This window comes from Carassius carassius, chromosome 2, assembly GCF_963082965.1.
Source record: "Carassius carassius chromosome 2, fCarCar2.1, whole genome shotgun sequence".
Classification (NCBI taxonomy): domain Eukaryota; kingdom Metazoa; phylum Chordata; class Actinopteri; order Cypriniformes; family Cyprinidae; genus Carassius; species Carassius carassius.
Genome location: NC_081756.1, coordinates 40,417,326 through 40,435,536, shown reverse-complemented (window position 1 = coordinate 40,435,536; position 18,211 = coordinate 40,417,326). Strand labels below are relative to the sequence as shown.

General features: G+C 35.7%; 1 protein-coding gene across 1 annotated transcript in view; it reads left to right on the top strand.

The window, feature by feature from the left end:
* Positions 1-837: 837 nt before the first annotated feature.
* The window catches only part of LOC132109862 (E3 ubiquitin-protein ligase RNF166), a 29,046-nt gene continuing 11,672 nt past the window's right edge, over positions 838-18,211 (top strand). Inside the window, exons 1-3 of the mRNA XM_059516257.1 lie at positions 838-1,206; positions 15,851-16,007; positions 17,184-17,296. Of these exons, the coding sequence (XP_059372240.1) occupies positions 1,037-1,206; positions 15,851-16,007; positions 17,184-17,296 (440 nt within the window). The 5' untranslated portion in view covers positions 838-1,036. The remainder of the gene's footprint in view (positions 1,207-15,850; positions 16,008-17,183; positions 17,297-18,211) is intronic.

The following is an 18,211-nucleotide window of genomic DNA, read 5'->3' as shown; positions in this document are numbered from 1 at the left end:
GATATTTCTCTTCAACTTGACACATGACCTCTTCAAAGTCACAAATTAAGTGCAAAGACAAAACCGGTCCAACAATAGGAAGCTTTTATACAGCCCGTTTAGGTGCGAACAATACATATCCAAGAGAATCGTTTAACTGACATATACTGTACAAAGCTTGTTTTCACGTGTGTGTGTGTGTGCGCGGTGTATTTTCCCGACTTCTTTTGATGACGTACCGTGACCACGCCCTTATGTTTTCGTTGTTTGATTACTTCGTTATTTACGTTATTTTTGTGATTAATTTTCACATCGTCAGCCATTTATGTTTCAATGTTATCTGTTGTCTTAATGTATGGTGTTTATTTGTATATTTATGGGTAAATACCATGTATACATGAAAAAACTAACAGCAAAGTTATCACTTTTTTTATTGTTTTGTTAAATAATTTGTGAAATGATTTATTTTGTTTCGACATTAAAATGTTATGCCATTCGTATGACATTTGTATATAATTCAAAGATAACAAAGTATTAAAATGTTTAATGTTATTTTAGCGTATGCATCGTCTGACTTTAATGTCTATTAAAGAGTTAGCGTTTTCAGTCAAAATGAAATGTTCAAAATAATTGTCTCACTATTTTATCACATAAAATTGTTATTAATTCGTATTTTTTTTCGTATTTGTATTGTCAACGTAACCTATTTGTTACATTCGCTATTCATGTTGACGCCATCTATCATCCTTGGAATTGTGAATGCAACATCTGGGAAATGTAGTTCTATTCGACAGCCACTCTGGAAAATGATCGCTGCAAAAACTACAACTCCCATCATTTTGTTGGTCTAATCGGATCGAGACCGTTCCGTTAAAGCTACCATGTAATGTTTACTTCTTTGGAACAACGGCGTGTCGTCCTTGGTTAACACTGTTGGAGATCGCAGATTCGGTATCTAATGTCGTATAAATCACATTTTCCCTGCGAGACATTCGTTAAAACCACGGAATCCTATTTGCATCGGCAGTATTAGTGGTTCGTCCTGCGGTCCGTGTTCATGATGGCGATGTTCCGCAGTTTTGTGTCTGCTGCTCAGCTCAGGCAGCATCAGCAGCAAAATGGAGCCGCAGCAGCCGCACCTGGGGAGAGCCTGGAGAGCCAGTTCTCCTGTCCCATCTGTTTGGAGGTGTACCACAAACCTGTCAGCATCGCAAGCTGCGCCCATACGTGAGTATAGTGCCATTTCTTTTATTTCAATGTAACATTAGTATCTCTGTTGTCGAGGCAAAACATCAATTTTTTGAGTGGTCACTTTGGCATTCATGCATGTACACTTCCTACAGCATGTGAGTTAACTGCAAAAATATTAAACGATGTGGAAAAAAAAAAATCACCAATCCCATTGTTTTAGAGAATAGTAGATTAAATCCCGCATAACCACACACGCTTTCAATATGAGTTTAATCAAAGTCACTTTGTATTTCTATTTTCTTTGATTTAATAATTTTATTTAAGATCAATTCTGTCACGTAATGTCACTTTGAAAATGAAAAACAGTTTGCATCCCTTTGTGCTTGCACGACTCCAACCAACATCATGTAGCTTTGTCAGCCTTGGGACATAAAAAGGATGTCCGATATTGGCATCTAATTGATTTGTTTGTGCATTTTACGAGCTAACAATTTTCTAAAACATTTCGAAAAAAAAAAAAAAAAAAATATATATATATATAGCGATTTCGGTTCTTTTGCAAGAATGGTAAATAAGACTGAATCAATCCGAACCGAGTTTATATCATCGACTGATATTATGCACGTTTTAATTTATGTGCGATGATTGGGAGCACAGTTGGGTTTACTGTTATTAAAGTAGGCAGTAGTTGATATTCGGTTATTGTGTTTGTAAAAAGCATTTCTCCCGGTTGGAGTGGGACACTTCTGATGTTAAACTTGTTGGTAACATGAGGAGTTAAAACAAAGCGTTCGTGTTTTTAAGAACCAGAAATACGCTTGACGGGGCTTACGTGACATTAAAACAATCACTAGCCCCCACCCCGAATTCTGAAATGAATCACTGAATCGGTCCCTGAAACAATTCATTCAGGCGAACGTTCAAAAGAACCGATTCACGAAAAATAATTATATTTTTCGACACCTTGACGCAAGAGACTGTGTGAAAGCAGTTCACAGGCATGGTGCGAAAAACCCCCCAGCAATGTTCTAAAAGTCTCTTACAGCATAAACAGTGTTCTTTAATATAACATTATTTTTGCTGAATTATCTTTTCATGAGTTAAGTGAATTCATTTAGATTTTATGGAACTTCTTAGTTATGTTTACATTTTTATAATTTTTTTAAAGTAATGTGTACATTGTATGTGAACTTACATTACCAAAAAAGGTGATTGAGTTTCTTTTGTGAAAAAGTGATCTAGAGATCACACTGTATGAATGACACATTGACAGTATAGTAACACGTAATTAAGTAAGAATTTAAGAGGAAAACATAAAATATGAGACAAGAATTCTGAATTTATATAATATAGAACAGTATCTAAACTAGCCTGCAGTTACTTATGATGGCAGAATTGATCACTTTTTGATCAGTGGAGCAGTATTGTGCTCAATAACAGTAGATGCACTTAGAGACACATTTGAAATGTCAGTATCTCAGCTACTTCAGTTTTCAGTATGTGCAAAAACATTCACTTTGCACAAGTCTTCACTTTTAGTCTAAACAGTTCATCAAATAAAGGCAGTTCATGTTATAGTTTTTATTATGTCAGACACAACAATTTGTGACTTTGATAACTGACATGTTTTGGTGCTTCGCTTTACTGTATTTTATGAAGAGTGAAGCTTGTTATCCTAAACATAGATTGCTTTTCACCTGGAGGTCCGAGTAGAGCATTACTGGGAGGAGATTGGTTTATCTCTTCCTGTTTCATGCTGAAACACCCAGGGACTGCCCTTGCCATTTAACTGCCCTTTCAGAAAAAAAACAAACAAAAAAAAAAGCTAGAATTTTTGATGATGGTAACACTGTAACTTTCACACAGCTGTTGTAAACCTAAGGGAATAATTTTTATTTTTTGATAATTGATGCTTTACCCTGAAAAACCTGACATATGAAATATATATATATAGTTAAATAAATAAATAAATATAAATATATAGTTTTTTGAAATGGAACATTTTATTGAAGTGTTAGGCTGTTTCATTATCATATATGCTTTTATGGCTGACATAGGAGACTATAAAGCTCATACTCAAATATTTAACAACTCGTATAGGAATATTGTTGCTCACCATAGCAAATTATGTACTGGTTTAAATGTTATGAAAAATCGAGTTCTAATGAGTTTTAAGCAAATACAAAGGGAAGTAGACAGTAGACACTAAAGCACCAGCACTAGCCTGACAACAATAAGAGGAACACAAGCTTCACTTGTCTACATGATCATTTCTAATGCATCCCCTGCTGTACATGTCGATTACAGATTAGAAGGTTTTATAAGTAGGTAAAAAAAAAAAAAAACTGTCCTCTTTATCTCTGCATGCCAACGACACCATATGTTCCTGCCAGAGTTACAGGTGAGATTGTAGCACGTTGATTAAACAGTAGTTGACCGCCCTCATAAATAATGTGGGCTGGAGTTTCTGAAGCTGTCTTTGGTTTTGTGCAGAACTGCCCACACTCATGTAACACATTCATGGGATGTGCAATACTGTGGCTCATCTCAAGAGTAGGAGGCATATGCCTGAAGATTTACCCTTTTTAAGCCATTCTTGTTTCCCCTTTCATGTCGGTTTCTTTTATTTAATTCAGAAAAGCTTTGGTAGTTTATCTGTAATCTTTGAGTTATTCATTTGGTTTAGTTCCATCATATGGGTTGACATGAGGATCCATTAGTCCTCATCCATTAGTCATAACTGATTTGCTGAAAAGCAGTAATCTCGATTATGATTTGTGATTTACAAATATTACCTCTCACACAAACTCAGTCATTCACACCTGCTGTGGCTCAGTGCTTTTAGGGTTGCAATAAAACACATCTTTGACAGATAGTGGACAGATATATCGATATTTGGAATTTTTAAAAATCTTTTATACGTATATCTCAGCCGATAAGTCTTTTTTTTATGTAGCCGATGTTTTTCCAAATGGAGTATGATACCATATCGTACATTTATGCTTCCTCTTTAAGACAAACCACTCCGATGTGAATCCAGCACCTGACAGACAGTAAAATGACCAATCATTATTCACTTTCTGACATGATGCTACGTGGTGTTACATACAATAGCACTCCAGTATGCAGCAAAGTCTTATTCAGACATACCGTGAGACATCAGATCCGCAGCCCAGCAGCAGCTCGGTGGCACTCGACATGAGAACTCCATGTTAAGTAATTCAGAAACACTGAATGACCAAAAAGTCCTAAATTCAGTTAAAATGACTAATTTGCATAAATGGTTATCAAGTTTTAATTCTAAATACTAAAGTTCTGTCATTAAATAATACTTGAATATCATATTATAATGCTTGACGGACTGATGTTGAGAGTGAACTTTCAGATATGTAAAAAAAACTGTGCCATTTAAAAAAAATAAATAAATAATAATATATATATATATATATATATATATATATATATGAGGGACAGGACGGCTGTTACGGTGGCAGATTCTTACCACTACGTTAATGGAACAACAACAACCGCCGGTGGCGCGGTGATTATATACATTTGTGATTTTTATATATATATGTGTATGTATGTATGTATGTGTGTGTGTATGTGTGTGACCCTGGACCACAAAACCAGTTTAAGTCGCTGGGGTATATATGTAGCAATAGCCAAAAAAACAGTGTACAGTATATGTCAAAATTATAGATTTTACTTTTATGCCAAAAATCATAAGGAAATTAAGTAAAGATGTTCCATGTTCCATGAAGATATTTTGTAAATTTCCTACTGTAAATATATAAAAACTTAATTTTTGATTTGTAATATGCTTTGCTAAGAATTAATTTGGACAAATTCAAAGATGATTTTCTCAGTATTTAGATTTTTTGCACACTCAGATTCCATATTTTAAAATAGTTGTATCTCACCCAAATATTTGTCCAATCAAAACAAACCATAAATCAATGGAAAACATATTTATTCGGCTTTCAGATGATATATAAATCTCAATTTTGAAAATTTGACACTTAAGACTGGTTTTGTGGTCCAGGGTCACATATACAGAATTAATATTAATAATATTTATACAATGTATGTGTAAGTATATTATTGGTGTCAAAATTAGTGAGTTAACGCAGACGATTCATTTTTTCAGTTTAACGCATCCAAATATTTAATGCAATTAATGCAGGGGCGGGGCTAGATTTGGCCAGCCCACTCACAACTTATGACAAGACACATGACAAGAAGTGAATTTATTCAGTTGCAGAATATTTGATATAATTTGATACAATTAAGACTGTATGTGTATTGTCCAGAAGTTTTGTGTTTGTGCTTGCCAAATTAAATTTACAGAAGCTATCCTACCAGAGGTGCAGAAATAAATAAATATTTTTGCTATTTTGTTAGTTCATGAATTTAATAGAAGGGCAGTGTTTCAGAGATGAAAATAATTCATTATATCATGGGTTTTTATGCAGAGACTCCTAAGTAAATAACTTATGTTAACACTATATGGCTCTTTGGCACTATCACATCATTTCTCTGTTTGAACATCCTGAGACAGCGATGTAGGCTCAACCACAGGCGAGATCTATTCGTCCATCTAACGGCGCCTAATTCGTTGTATTGTCTTGTTGTATTTTGTTGGTTATATTGTCCTTATTGTCAAGTCTTCAGAAAACTTGTTTTTAAAGTTAAGTGCTTCAGATGGCTGGTGGAGTTTAGATCTTAACGTTCCTGGTTCAGTCACAAATTCAAGCACAACACATGGTGCTTTCTCTGGAGCTATTGAATTATTCACCACAGTTAAATGAGATGCCAACACATGAATCCTGTTGTGTTGAGAATGATTGAGGGGGCACTTAAGGTGAGGAAGAGACAGCAGTGAGATGATGAATGAGAGAGAACAATGAATGGAAGTATAGATTTTTTTAAAGGCTTTGCAAGGTCTCTTATACAATTATTGACACCTCTAGAAATAACTAGGAGTAAAATATATCTGAAGTATATTCCCATTATATTTACAATTTTTAGCACATGGGCATTATGAACATTCAATTGTCCAGCTATGATTTCCTGTTTCACAGGAATCTAAATATGAGGGAAAACAAAGGCCAAATTCCCTTAATCATGGACTAAAACCAAATAATATAGTTCTGATGTGCAACAAAAGATGGTTGAGCTTAACAAAACAGAAAGTGGCTTTAAGAAAATATTGAATGCATTGAAAATTCCCATTTCCAGAGAGAGAATCAAATAGCACCTACATCACCACGTGTTGTTTAGGAGGATTTTAAGAAAAATCAAGAAAAGAAAATGTTTCATCCAAAAACAAACTCCAGCATATTAATTTGCCAGACACTACTGGAAATTCAAACAGGACTGGGTTCTATGGTCAGATGAAACTAATTTTTTTAATATATTTTTGGCAGCAAACACTCAAGGTTTTGGTGCACACAACAGTGAAAGTGACGTGACATTTAGCCAAGTATGGTGACCCATACTCAGAATTCGTGCTCTGCATTTAACCCATCCAAAGTGCACATACACAGCAGAAAACACACAAACCCACTGTGAACACACACCCGGAGCAGTGTGCAGCCATTTATGCCGCAGTGCCCGGGAGCAGTTGGGGGTTCGATGCCTTGCTCAAGGGCACCTAAGTCGTGGTATTGCCAGCCCGAGATTCAAACCGACAACCCTAAGGTTAGGAGTCAAACTATCTAACCACTAGGCCACGACTTCCCACAGTACTAAAAAATAAAGCACCTCATGTGCACAATGAAATCTACTGCTGTATACTTTAATTTTGTGGGCCTATTTGTCTTCCAGAGGTCCAGATAGATTTCATCATGGATTCTATCAAATAGCAACTGATAAAAAATCTAAACCTGACTATCTCTGATGGAAAATCCAACGACTGGCCATTATAAGATTTCTAGCAGACAACTATAGAAAATTTGTGGAAACTGCATGAATATAGACCTTGGAATTCGAAAGATCTGGGGAGATTCTGTATGGAAAAGGTTTATGATCTCTTGTCAGGTGATCTCCAACCTATCCAGGCATTATGGGCAAGACTCAGAGCTGTTATCTTGGCAAAAATGATTGAATAAAAGGTTGTTGTTTTTTTAAATAAAAGATTAAAAGGATAAACAATAAAGATTTATTTTCAGAGGCTTCAGTGTGAACCAATGAGTTATTTAGCTTACACTGTGAGAAACATGAGCAAACATTGTAATTGTCACATATTTAGCATATCATCTCCAAAACAAAAATGTCATTATCATAGTATATTGTTGATACAGTAGCCTACATCAAAACAACAGTAAGAATCTGAGAACACTTTAAAAGGTAAATTAATAAATACTCTGATATGACATAGTAGAAGTGGTTGCATCATTTATTTTTTGTTCAGGTGAATGACCGTAACATAGCACAACAAATTACATCATCTTGTCATCTTTCGACTGCAAAACAGGAGCTTCCTTCAAAAGAAAATGTAACACTGCTGACAAAATATTGAAATCCATATTTTCATAGAGAACAATGGACCACCGTAGCCTTTAAGGGCCACAGCAGCAGGAGGTAGACTGCAGAGCTGCTCCCAGAACAAATACCGCTCCACTTACTGTCATTACTCTCACTTACTATATTTTTCCCTGAGGTGAGCCGTATTCGTATTTTATTCATCTAAAGAAATAACAGTATTTTTAAGTGTAGCCTGTTTGAGTGCAGTATGACATTTATACAGCATGATATCCTGTAGGAGCAGGAGGTGCAGTGCAACACCAAAATTTTTATCTTCTTTAAACATTGTTCGTAATTTTTTCAGCATTCTGAAACACATTTTATTTTATTTATTTATTTTTTATAGAGTTTCTGGACTTTTTTAGGACCTATATTAAAATTTACCACGTGGCTTCGGCAGGCAGGTGGACCATGTAATGATTGTAACTGGAGGGACAGAGGGTGCCACTCTTCTTCTTTTTTCTTTTCCTTTTTTTTCTACCAGTTGTAAATATGTGGTGAAAAATGTAAATGCAGTGTGCAATAATTGAGAGCCAAAAATTATTCTGCCCCGCTTATTTTTACATGTAACCCTTCTGGACCAATCAAAAAAACATTTATACCTATATTCTGCAGTAGTTCAGCAACTAGTAAGTCAGATTGTGAACATGAATACATGAGGAGGATGTGTGGAATAGTGTACTAAATTTTACTGTAAATCCTTTTTTGGACTTGCTAATGGGAATGAAGCCTGTCAGTCCTTCTGCTGTGTTGTTTTCTTATTTGTTCCGAGACTTTCTTTGCTTCTCCCAAATTCCTCCACAACTCGTAACATTCTAAATAAATCAAGATTTGAACACAATAAATACACACGGTATGCAAGAAAACTAGATTTTTTTCCAAAAGTTAGGCTGTAGATTTGTGAGCAATTATAATGTGCGTAAAATTAAAAATGTAGAATGTAAATTTTAATGACAGTGTATCACTGCAACATCGCATGACGTGACAACATCTCCAATCATATACAGAGAGCGCTGTGCAGTGTTTGATTCTCCTGCTTTACACATGCTTTATTTTGGCAATTCAATAACCCTTTTTATATTAGGTTTTATAGTAAGTATTGCAGTAATTGAATGGCTGCTGATGAATCTTTTGATGTCTTATAATGGTCGTAGTTGACTCCAGTTTGTTGACTTTTAGAGAAATCATCTGTGTTCATAATGGAATACTTAAGTACTACATATACTGTAAACGCACACACAGTATATAGATGCCTCATTAGAAGCTACTTCTATGGGCGGCTTTATGTAAGCCATCCGCCATGTTAGAAAAGCCAAATTATATATATACAGCTTTGATGTTTTAAACTTTACATTTGTTTATTTCAGTAATGCAGTTATAAAAAAAAAAAAAAAAGAAATGGCGAATGCTTATTTGACCAGAGCTCTAGAGGGCAGAATGCAGAGTTATTTAATTACAGCATGTCATGGCTCATTGAATTTTGAGGAATTTTGCAGATGCAACGCTTCGCTTAGCAACTGACCTTCACTTCCAGTTCCCTCGTGAGTCAGTCAGTGCTGCATTTCCGTGTAGACAGTGATGGAGTGGCTCTTGTTTGGCCCCTGGCCCTGGATTCAACAGTACCATAAAACGTGGCTTAAGCCTGGCAGAAAAACTCTGAATGATTCATTGCTTTTACAGTCCCATAAACTCTTGCCTCATCTGTCAGAAAGTGACAAAGCTGCCACCGCAAGTTTACTGACCATTTTTTGCTGATGCTGCCATGGATTTGGACCCCGGGCTGAGTCACGCCAGCTTGAAAGGTGATGGCTAAATGCCTGATAGTCTGATACATCAGCATTTGTTCAGCTATTCAAGGCCCGTTGCCTACCAGCCAGAGTTCAGTGGTTCAAAATCGTTGTTCTCCTCAGAGGCTTGTGCTGTTACTAAACATTTAGTGGACACTTTTATCCAGTGCCACTTATAGTACACTTATTACAGGAGCAAGTCCTTCTGGAGAAACCTTAAAGTAAGTGCCTTACTCAAAGACACAGTGGGGATAATTAGCTTTTTGTTGGAATCCAATCAATTATCTTACTGTTACCAGAAAGCTGGTATCCATATGTTATATGATAATTGTCATGATCATAAAAATGGCATAAACGATTACAACTAATCATGAGAGCATTCATATGTTTTATTAGCAATTCTAATGTCATCATGAAACAGCGTTTGCAACTTTTTAAAACTTCTGTAATGGGATGTTTTTCCATATGAAACAAAGAAGAAAGGGGCTGTCTGCAACTTAATATTCTGCATTACATCATGAAAAGTGGTCAGTATGTTCACTATATGAGATGGATAAAGGTAAGAGGTTGAAGAATGAAAGTTTTTACATTTTGATTGTAAAGGCATGTCAAATTAATAATTGTTTTTTTATGTTTTGAAAGAAGTCTCTTATGCTCATCAAGGCTGCGTAAAATTGATAAAGAAATAAGGTAAAAACAGTGATATTGTGAAATATTATTACAGTATTCTTTTTTTAATATATTTTAAAATGTAATTTTTCTCTACGATGGCAAAGCAAAATTTTCAGCAGCTATTATTTTATTCTTTAGTGTCACGTAATAGTTCCGAAATCTTTATAATTAGTCTTATTTCACGAGATGAGAAATTTTATTTCAAATTAATGATTTTAGCAGCAGTAACAGAGAGACTCTCTAGACAATACATTTGAATATGATTTAAAGTCATATGATGCGATTTTAAATTTTTTCTTTCTCTTTGGAGTGTTACAAGCTGATTGCGAATAGATAAGATCCCTGAAGATGCAAAGACTAAAGTCTCAAAACCAAAGATATTCTTTATAAAAGTTAAGACTCTACCACACCCCCCTAAAACGGCTTGTGGGTGCTTGCGGAGTTAGGCCAATCACAATGCACTGGGTCAGTTGACCAATCAGAGCAGACTGTGCTTGTTGGAAAGAGGAACTTTGTAGAAAACAACGCGTTTGAGAGAGGCGGGTCATAGAGGACCTACAATAATGTACAGTAAAAATTATGTGTTTTTAATAGGGATGCACCAGTTGACCGGCCATAAATAGTTTTTTGGTCTTTTTTCGGCTGATTTTTCTGGAAGTGCGCCCGCGTGCACAGACTACATTGTAATCATTCACTATCATGTCATTTGTGTGGAAGTATTTCGAAATCTGTGCGCAGGACCGGGGCAGCCGTTCAGCACTGGAAGTGCAGAGCTACGTGTCTGAGGCACAGATAACAGGAAGCGAACAGCCGACTGCACAAAATAAGAGTCCCTCCTGCTCACTGAAGCTGCACGAGTGTACTGTACCTGTCCACACCTGCACAAGCTGAGACAGTGAAGGGATGTTCAGCTCAACTTCTCGCGTGTTGGATGAGAAACGAAACAGACTAAATTGTGACAAAACGGAAATGCTTGCTTTTTTTTTTTCTTTTACTTTTTTTTTGTAAAGTAGAACTTGCGTTTGAAAAGCCAGAAGTAAACGTCAGTTCTGTTTAGGATAATTATTTATATTTTACCTTAAAATTAAATCCTCTTTGTAGCCGCACTGGGTTGTACATTATAATTAACTCAAATGATATATAGGGAATTTTAATGATTAATCAGGAATATGATTAATATATATATCTCATATGACAGTTACATTCAATTTATTGAAGATGAAAAATAGGTCAATTGTATATATCAATAACTCATTACAGGGCACTGTAATTTACTCATTAATATGTCAATATTCCATTCTTCTTATCAATTATAGTGATATCTCTTACTGTAAATTACCGCAAATCAAACAGTGGTTTGTCCAGCAAACGGTCGTAAGATTAACTTATCAACATTCAATAAAGTTATCACTTCTTATAATTCAAGGAAAAATATTCTCTGGCCATGAAAACATTATCCTATCATTATGAAATTTCGGTTACTAAAAAGTAAAGAGCTTGTAGCTAAAGATCAGACATTTCATTGACTCGTGAAGTGAGCGCTTAGAGGCAATCATGAATATATATTGGTTTTTAATAATTGAACTAATAATACATCAAACTACAAATCACACAGGGTAAATACGCGTATGACAATACAGACAGTAAACTTTGTACAAGACATAATGGAATCCAAATGAGGGAGAGAGAGAGAGAATGATTGAGAGTGAATGAGAGAGAGAGGTGAGAGAATTAGGCGTGATCACAGTTACGCTCAAGTTATGCAAACTCACAGACAGTAACCCTTTCAAGACAACAACGAATCAAATCACCTTGAAAAGGTAATAGACAAACTATAAGCAGCATTTAAATCTCCATAGAGAATGATGCTTGCATGTGTCTCTTTGTGACTCGCCAGACCAGCGTGCGTGTGAGCAGCGTGATCCTGTAGCTAGGCGTGTTCTTTCGTGTCTTCCGGGCTGCTGCGGAATCGCGCGGTATTTGAAAGGTCCAACAAAGCAATGTTTCAGAATTCGTCTTCCTCGTGTGGAGAGGAGAATAGGTGAATAAACTTAGTAAGGAAAAGAAACGAAAACAACGGAGATGAAAGCTCCCGAAGGAGCCATGAGAACGGCTGTTCTCTCAGCCGCCGTGCTGAGAGGGACCAGACAGGGACAAGAGGAGACGAAAAGAGCGTTAGAGAGAGAGGAACTTCCTAGGTCAGTCCTTATAGCTCGACTGGTTCACGCCTCTGTTCGCGTGAACAACCAATGAACGTCCGCGATCTGAAGCGGGAAAAAGTTCCTTTGTCTCTGGGGAAACACCCACTCTAATAAGTTCTGGCTTATACGATTTCAGCAGTGATATTTCAGCAAGTTCGTAATTCCAGATTAATACATTTTACACACCTTTCATATAGGTGGATAGTTGGGTCACAACATGACAATTCCAAAGATACCAAAAATTACATATATAACTGATAGAAACACGACGTTACATTCATATGCAGAATTACACACATTTAAAGATGAACACACAATAATATTGTAGATACTCCAATTTTTTATTATGGAAAACATCTAATGCACCAAAAAGCAATACTTAATACATTTAGAATACATTGAGAGAAGATGCCAGTGAGCTGGCTTTTTCCTGTCCTGTTTCCCAGTGGGATCATAAAGTTTTATGAGCTGGTCAGGAGTAGGGTTACAACTCATGATTCTATTTGAGAACATTAAAATTAGGAGAAACATTTCCAATTTACAAGTCAGCAATTTATAATCCTCACATAACAAGGATTAACCATTTTATGCAATGCACAAACATATTCAAAATACATATTATTAAGGACTTACATAAAGAGCGTAAAGAAAAGTTTGTGTGTGTGTGTTTAGGAATGTGGGTGTTTCGTTTCTCCTTTGAGGCTCACATGACTTTGGAATGTCTTGTCCAGTGACGTAAATAATTTAAATCCAGCCAGGCTGGCGCCAGGCCAGGCATTTAGCTTAGAAAAAGTTGGGTTCATATGCCTGAATTCAAAATCTACAAGCTTTGGGTTTGCATTGTTTTAGATTCAACGAACTGTGATTCATTAGTTCAGAACCCATGAATCGATGATCTGCATATCCGTTACATCTTAATTTGATTTTAAAATCACCTGCTGTAGCACAATGAAAAAAAGTGTTTCATTCATCCAATTAAAAATATTTGGGGTAATGACTCACATCTATATTTTTTAACTTGAGACAATAGTTATTTATTTTTCATTGGCTCAAGTAAAAAAAAAAAATATAGATGTGAATCATTACCCTATTTTTTTTCTAATTGGATGAATGAAACACTTTGCATCCTTGTTTTATTCGAACCAACATTATTTGATTTTAACATTTTGGAATAATGTATTTATAGCATACTTTTAGTATCACTGGTAAATACCTTTTTTAATTTAAAACCAAATTTAAAAACTAAAATACTGAATGCTGATTAAGAAACATCTTATTGAATGTGTGTTGATTGTGTTGTTTGGATTGTAGAACTATGCAGTTATTGCCTTTAATTTCACATGGTTACAGTTAATCTTTTAATTTAAAGCCAGTTCTCTGTAGTTTCAACCCAATTCAAAAACAAAAGCTAAATGCTGATGTCTGTATCATCTATGTTTTTATTGAATGTAGGCTACTGTAGGTTACTGCAGTTAATTTCAGATGGTTACGGTTATTGTTTTCAATAGCCAAAAGCCAGTTTGGCCTATTAAATGCCAAATAAATATCGTTTATGCATTCTTTCCTTCTTTCTTGTTTGTTGCTTCAAGAAAAAAATAAATAAATAAATAAGAAAATCGGTATCTGAATCGGCCAGTTTGCTTGTAAAAAATCGGTATCGGCCATGAAAAATCATGATCATGCATCCCTATTTTTTAACATTAAAGCATATCAACATATTCTATTACACCATATACAAAACATAATGACCTTAAAAAAAAGCATTATATGACCCTTTTATAGCCCCTTTAATCATGGCCAGGAGGATCTGATACCAATCACAGAGAATCCCCCAACAAAAAGAATACAACAATTTATAGAGCATAGTTGCATGGCAAAGATGACGCAATTCTTTTGATAAATTTTTCTCTAATATAATTGGTTCTTCTTATGTGCAAACCTCCTCTCTGTTACTGACATAACACATTTGTTTTTTTGATTACTTCAGCTTGCTACTCAAGATGGGTTACGTTTATTTTTGTAGACCCTTTGCACATGACGTCACACTCTACTCACGCGAATTCTGAACACCATGACAGACGGCAGAAGAGCTATGCTGTAGGACGGACGGCAAGCCAAACGAGTACAAGTTCATGTTCATGTTCATTCGTGTAATAAAATGGTTATTTTTTTTACTTGTATGTTAGCACAGTGCAGTGTTAATGTTCAAACTGTGTATTTAAAATGTTAAAGTGGCTGACAACAATACATATTCTTATTAGGAATAAAACTGAGTCGTTTTTTAACTGCAGAGCAGTAACGTTAGCTGAATAGTTAGGCCTACACCGCTACTGTATTTTAATATTGGTCATTATGGTGGTACTTGGACAGCCAAATATTTTCTGAGGTGGTACTTGGTATAAAAAGTTATAGATCAACTGAATTAGAAAGTTGCATTGGCACACCCAGTGAACAACGGTAACTTAAGTGGGTAGCCAAGAACGACCATGTCCTCTAAAAACATAGGCTACGTGTTATAAAATTCTTCAGTTAAATAAAGAATAGATATTAATACGAAATAAACCCTAGATTGACATCTTACCTTTGCCATTATGAGGTACTTCCCCGTGCCGTGAGCATAGCATCGCGTACCTGTATCCCAGCCAGCTACACAGAACTGGTAAGCATCCAGACTTTTAGAAGCTTTGAGATCAGCACCAGTGTATGGGGATACCCCGTTTACCACATAGTGGTACAGATCGTGTGGAATGAAGTCGGGTAGACTCGGCGATTTAATGAGGTCCGTGAAAACGGAGGTATAAGGATCAGTATCCAATCCTGCGATCTCCAATTTCTCCAAATACCGTTCTTTGTGAGCACCTACCAGATGCCCTACCTCGACCGATAACGGTACGACAGCTTGTTCAATTGAAGAAGCCATAAAATTTAGTGTTATTTATTTTAAACTGATTGAAACTTCCCGCTCGTCTACTACTATTTAGCTTGTGCTTCCGGTGATTCTGCCGTCCGCCATGGCGTCGTCACGTGGTCGTAGTCACAAAGGGTCTATATTCAGACAGACTAGTCTAGCAGTCTTGTCCATATCCATTATTGCAACACACTAACTAAAGTGTTGATACATTTTGTTCTCAAAAACATACAAATGGTAGGCCTGCAAGGAAAAGAAAAATGTTAAGCCTGCAAGGAAGTGGTGGAGTGTTAGCTATGATTAATAAAAAAAATACAAAATATTCCCTTCACCACACTTAAACCCTACTCGTATGAGCCTTTTTTCCCCGCTTAGATGCTGTCTATAGGATATTTTGAAACGATTCGACAAAAATGACTGTTTGGTCCAAATTATGAATCCCTTTTTAAAACAGATACATAATTGTGATAAATTCTGAATATTGTAAACAGATAATAAGAGAGAACTTTAAGTTAAATCTACCAACCATGTGATACCACATTACATGTTATCTGTAATATGTTTGTGTCTGTGTGTGTTCACAGTTTCTGTGGGGACTGTCTACAGCCATGTTTGCAGGTGACATCGCCTCTCTGTCCACTCTGCCGTATGCCTTTCGATCCAAAGAAAGTGGACAAATCCTCCGGTGTGGAGAAGCAGCTCTCTTCATATAAGGCACCATGTAGAGGGTGCAGCAAAAAGGTTAGTCCTTGTGCTTAGACAAATAAAAAACAGTGCATCTGTCATTAAGGCATTTACACTAAAACCTGATTCAGGGACACTATAGCACAACATCCTGACTCTCCCGCAGGAGCCATTATAAACTGCAGTGACCGTTTAATGTTAAATTACATTTAAAGCAAAACAAGAACAGCCCAGCAACTACAATCTGACACACTGAGATGTCCTGATTTGCCATTGTGAGTTTAGAAAGACCACTGAACACTTTTATTGTGTAAGTGCTCACTGTTTTGTGTTTGTGTGATTTGACACAGCAAGTGTTTCAGATATTTTAGTTTCATAAAGTCAGCAAAACATGACTGCTGGATTTAAAAACATGACCAGCAAGGTTCACATTTACACAGTTTACAGTAAAGCCTAATTAAGGTGTTATTTGTATTAAAGTGTCCCTATTATGCTATTTTAAAGATACCTAATTTTGAAATAGGATTGCATGTGTGCAAGGTAAAAATAAAACAGTACAAAGTACATTTTCTAATATGCATTGCAGCATCACCTCCAGTAATGACTGCTGAATAGTAAATACCCAAACATTGATGGTACATACATTAGCCGAGCACTACTATAAATTAGTGATGTAACGTTACAGTTTGTAAACCAAAATCTCGCTCCACATTTGTACTCCAGGTAGTAAGAATGACAGACCATCTGTAAATGATGGGACCACCACGAACAGTTGGAGCTATACTGCTGTGTTGTCTGGGTTAAAATAAATATCAACCACTGTCTCTTTACATCCTTATCCTTTATGAACACATGCATCATGGTTTTACTTTCGTGGTGCCGAAAACAATGCTCTAATGTCTTCTAGACATTGCAACAACACAAACTTAACTCTTCCAGGCCTAAGCTACAACCACAGAGTTTTGGGGCGGGACAAAGTACACATAAAGACCAAAGGCAGGCATTATGCAGATTTGTCACAAAATTAGGTTTGCAACAAAATTAAGTTTTCAATTACTGATAAACATTTACAGGTGATCAGTTCTTTCTTTTGAGAAAGTATTACTCAATTTGTCATGCACTTTGATTTCTGCAGACCTTTTTCATTCATAAACTGCTATATTACACACTACATGAAAGATAATATCCGAAAAAGCATTTAATCACTCACTTTGTTTTATTTTAATATCCAAGGTCACCCTGGTCAAAATGCGGTCGCATATTTCATCTTGCACAAAGGTTCAGGAACAGATGGCCAATTGCCCAAAGTTCATGCCTGTGGTCCCCACCTCTCAACCCATTCCCAGGTAAGCATCACTCCAGGGATCATTTGAGGTCAGGTTGACAATCATGGAAAATAACCTTATTTTCCTCTTCATCAATTACCACCAATTTTCTCATCATCAAATTTTTGTTTTGTTTTTGCTCTTGTGAATGTTGCTTGCTAGTGTGACTAGTGGCCTTCTTAGCTGTGTAGGCCACTAGGCTTTGTCTCTCTGGAATGAATTTAAAAGTCAGAAATACACACAAAAGGAATGCTGCTATCATTTTACCAACATTTGTTTTATTGTTCTTAAAAATGAGTCCGTTAATAGAGTAGGAGCCTACTTTAACTATTAGAATATTTATTTTTAATGTTTTTTTGTATATTAAATACCTGTGAAGAATTAAACGTTGGACACCATAGACATTTTGCAATTTTTTTCTTCTGTAACTTTCACACCGTCTCTTATGAAAGGATGGCATTTAAGAGGCGTCTTATTTTTGCTAGTGTTAACTTTGTAAGACTCCCACTTCCAGACCGTCTAGGAAGTTGAATATCCAGCCAAAATGGAACTAACTTTACTGCAAAGATTTAACTTTTAAAACTCCACATCCATGCTGCTGGAATGGCATTCCGTTCATTGTGATAATCACATTGAATCTTGTAATAATGTGATGATTTTTTTTTTCTCAAAATAATTAATATTATAACTTTAAAGTTACTGCTATGATTTTATTCTCTGAATTTTGACTTTATACTCAAAATATTACTACTTTAAACTGGTATTATATGGTACTAAGGCTTCACAATACAAACATTTATTGTTTCTTTTTCCTTAGTTCTTTTTTTTATCCAAATCAAATCACTGAGTAACTGAGCACTGAGTAAATTATTAGTTTTTAAATTCCTTTTCCCTCCACATATTATTATAGGTGAATCTGCCAACACTAAATTTTAT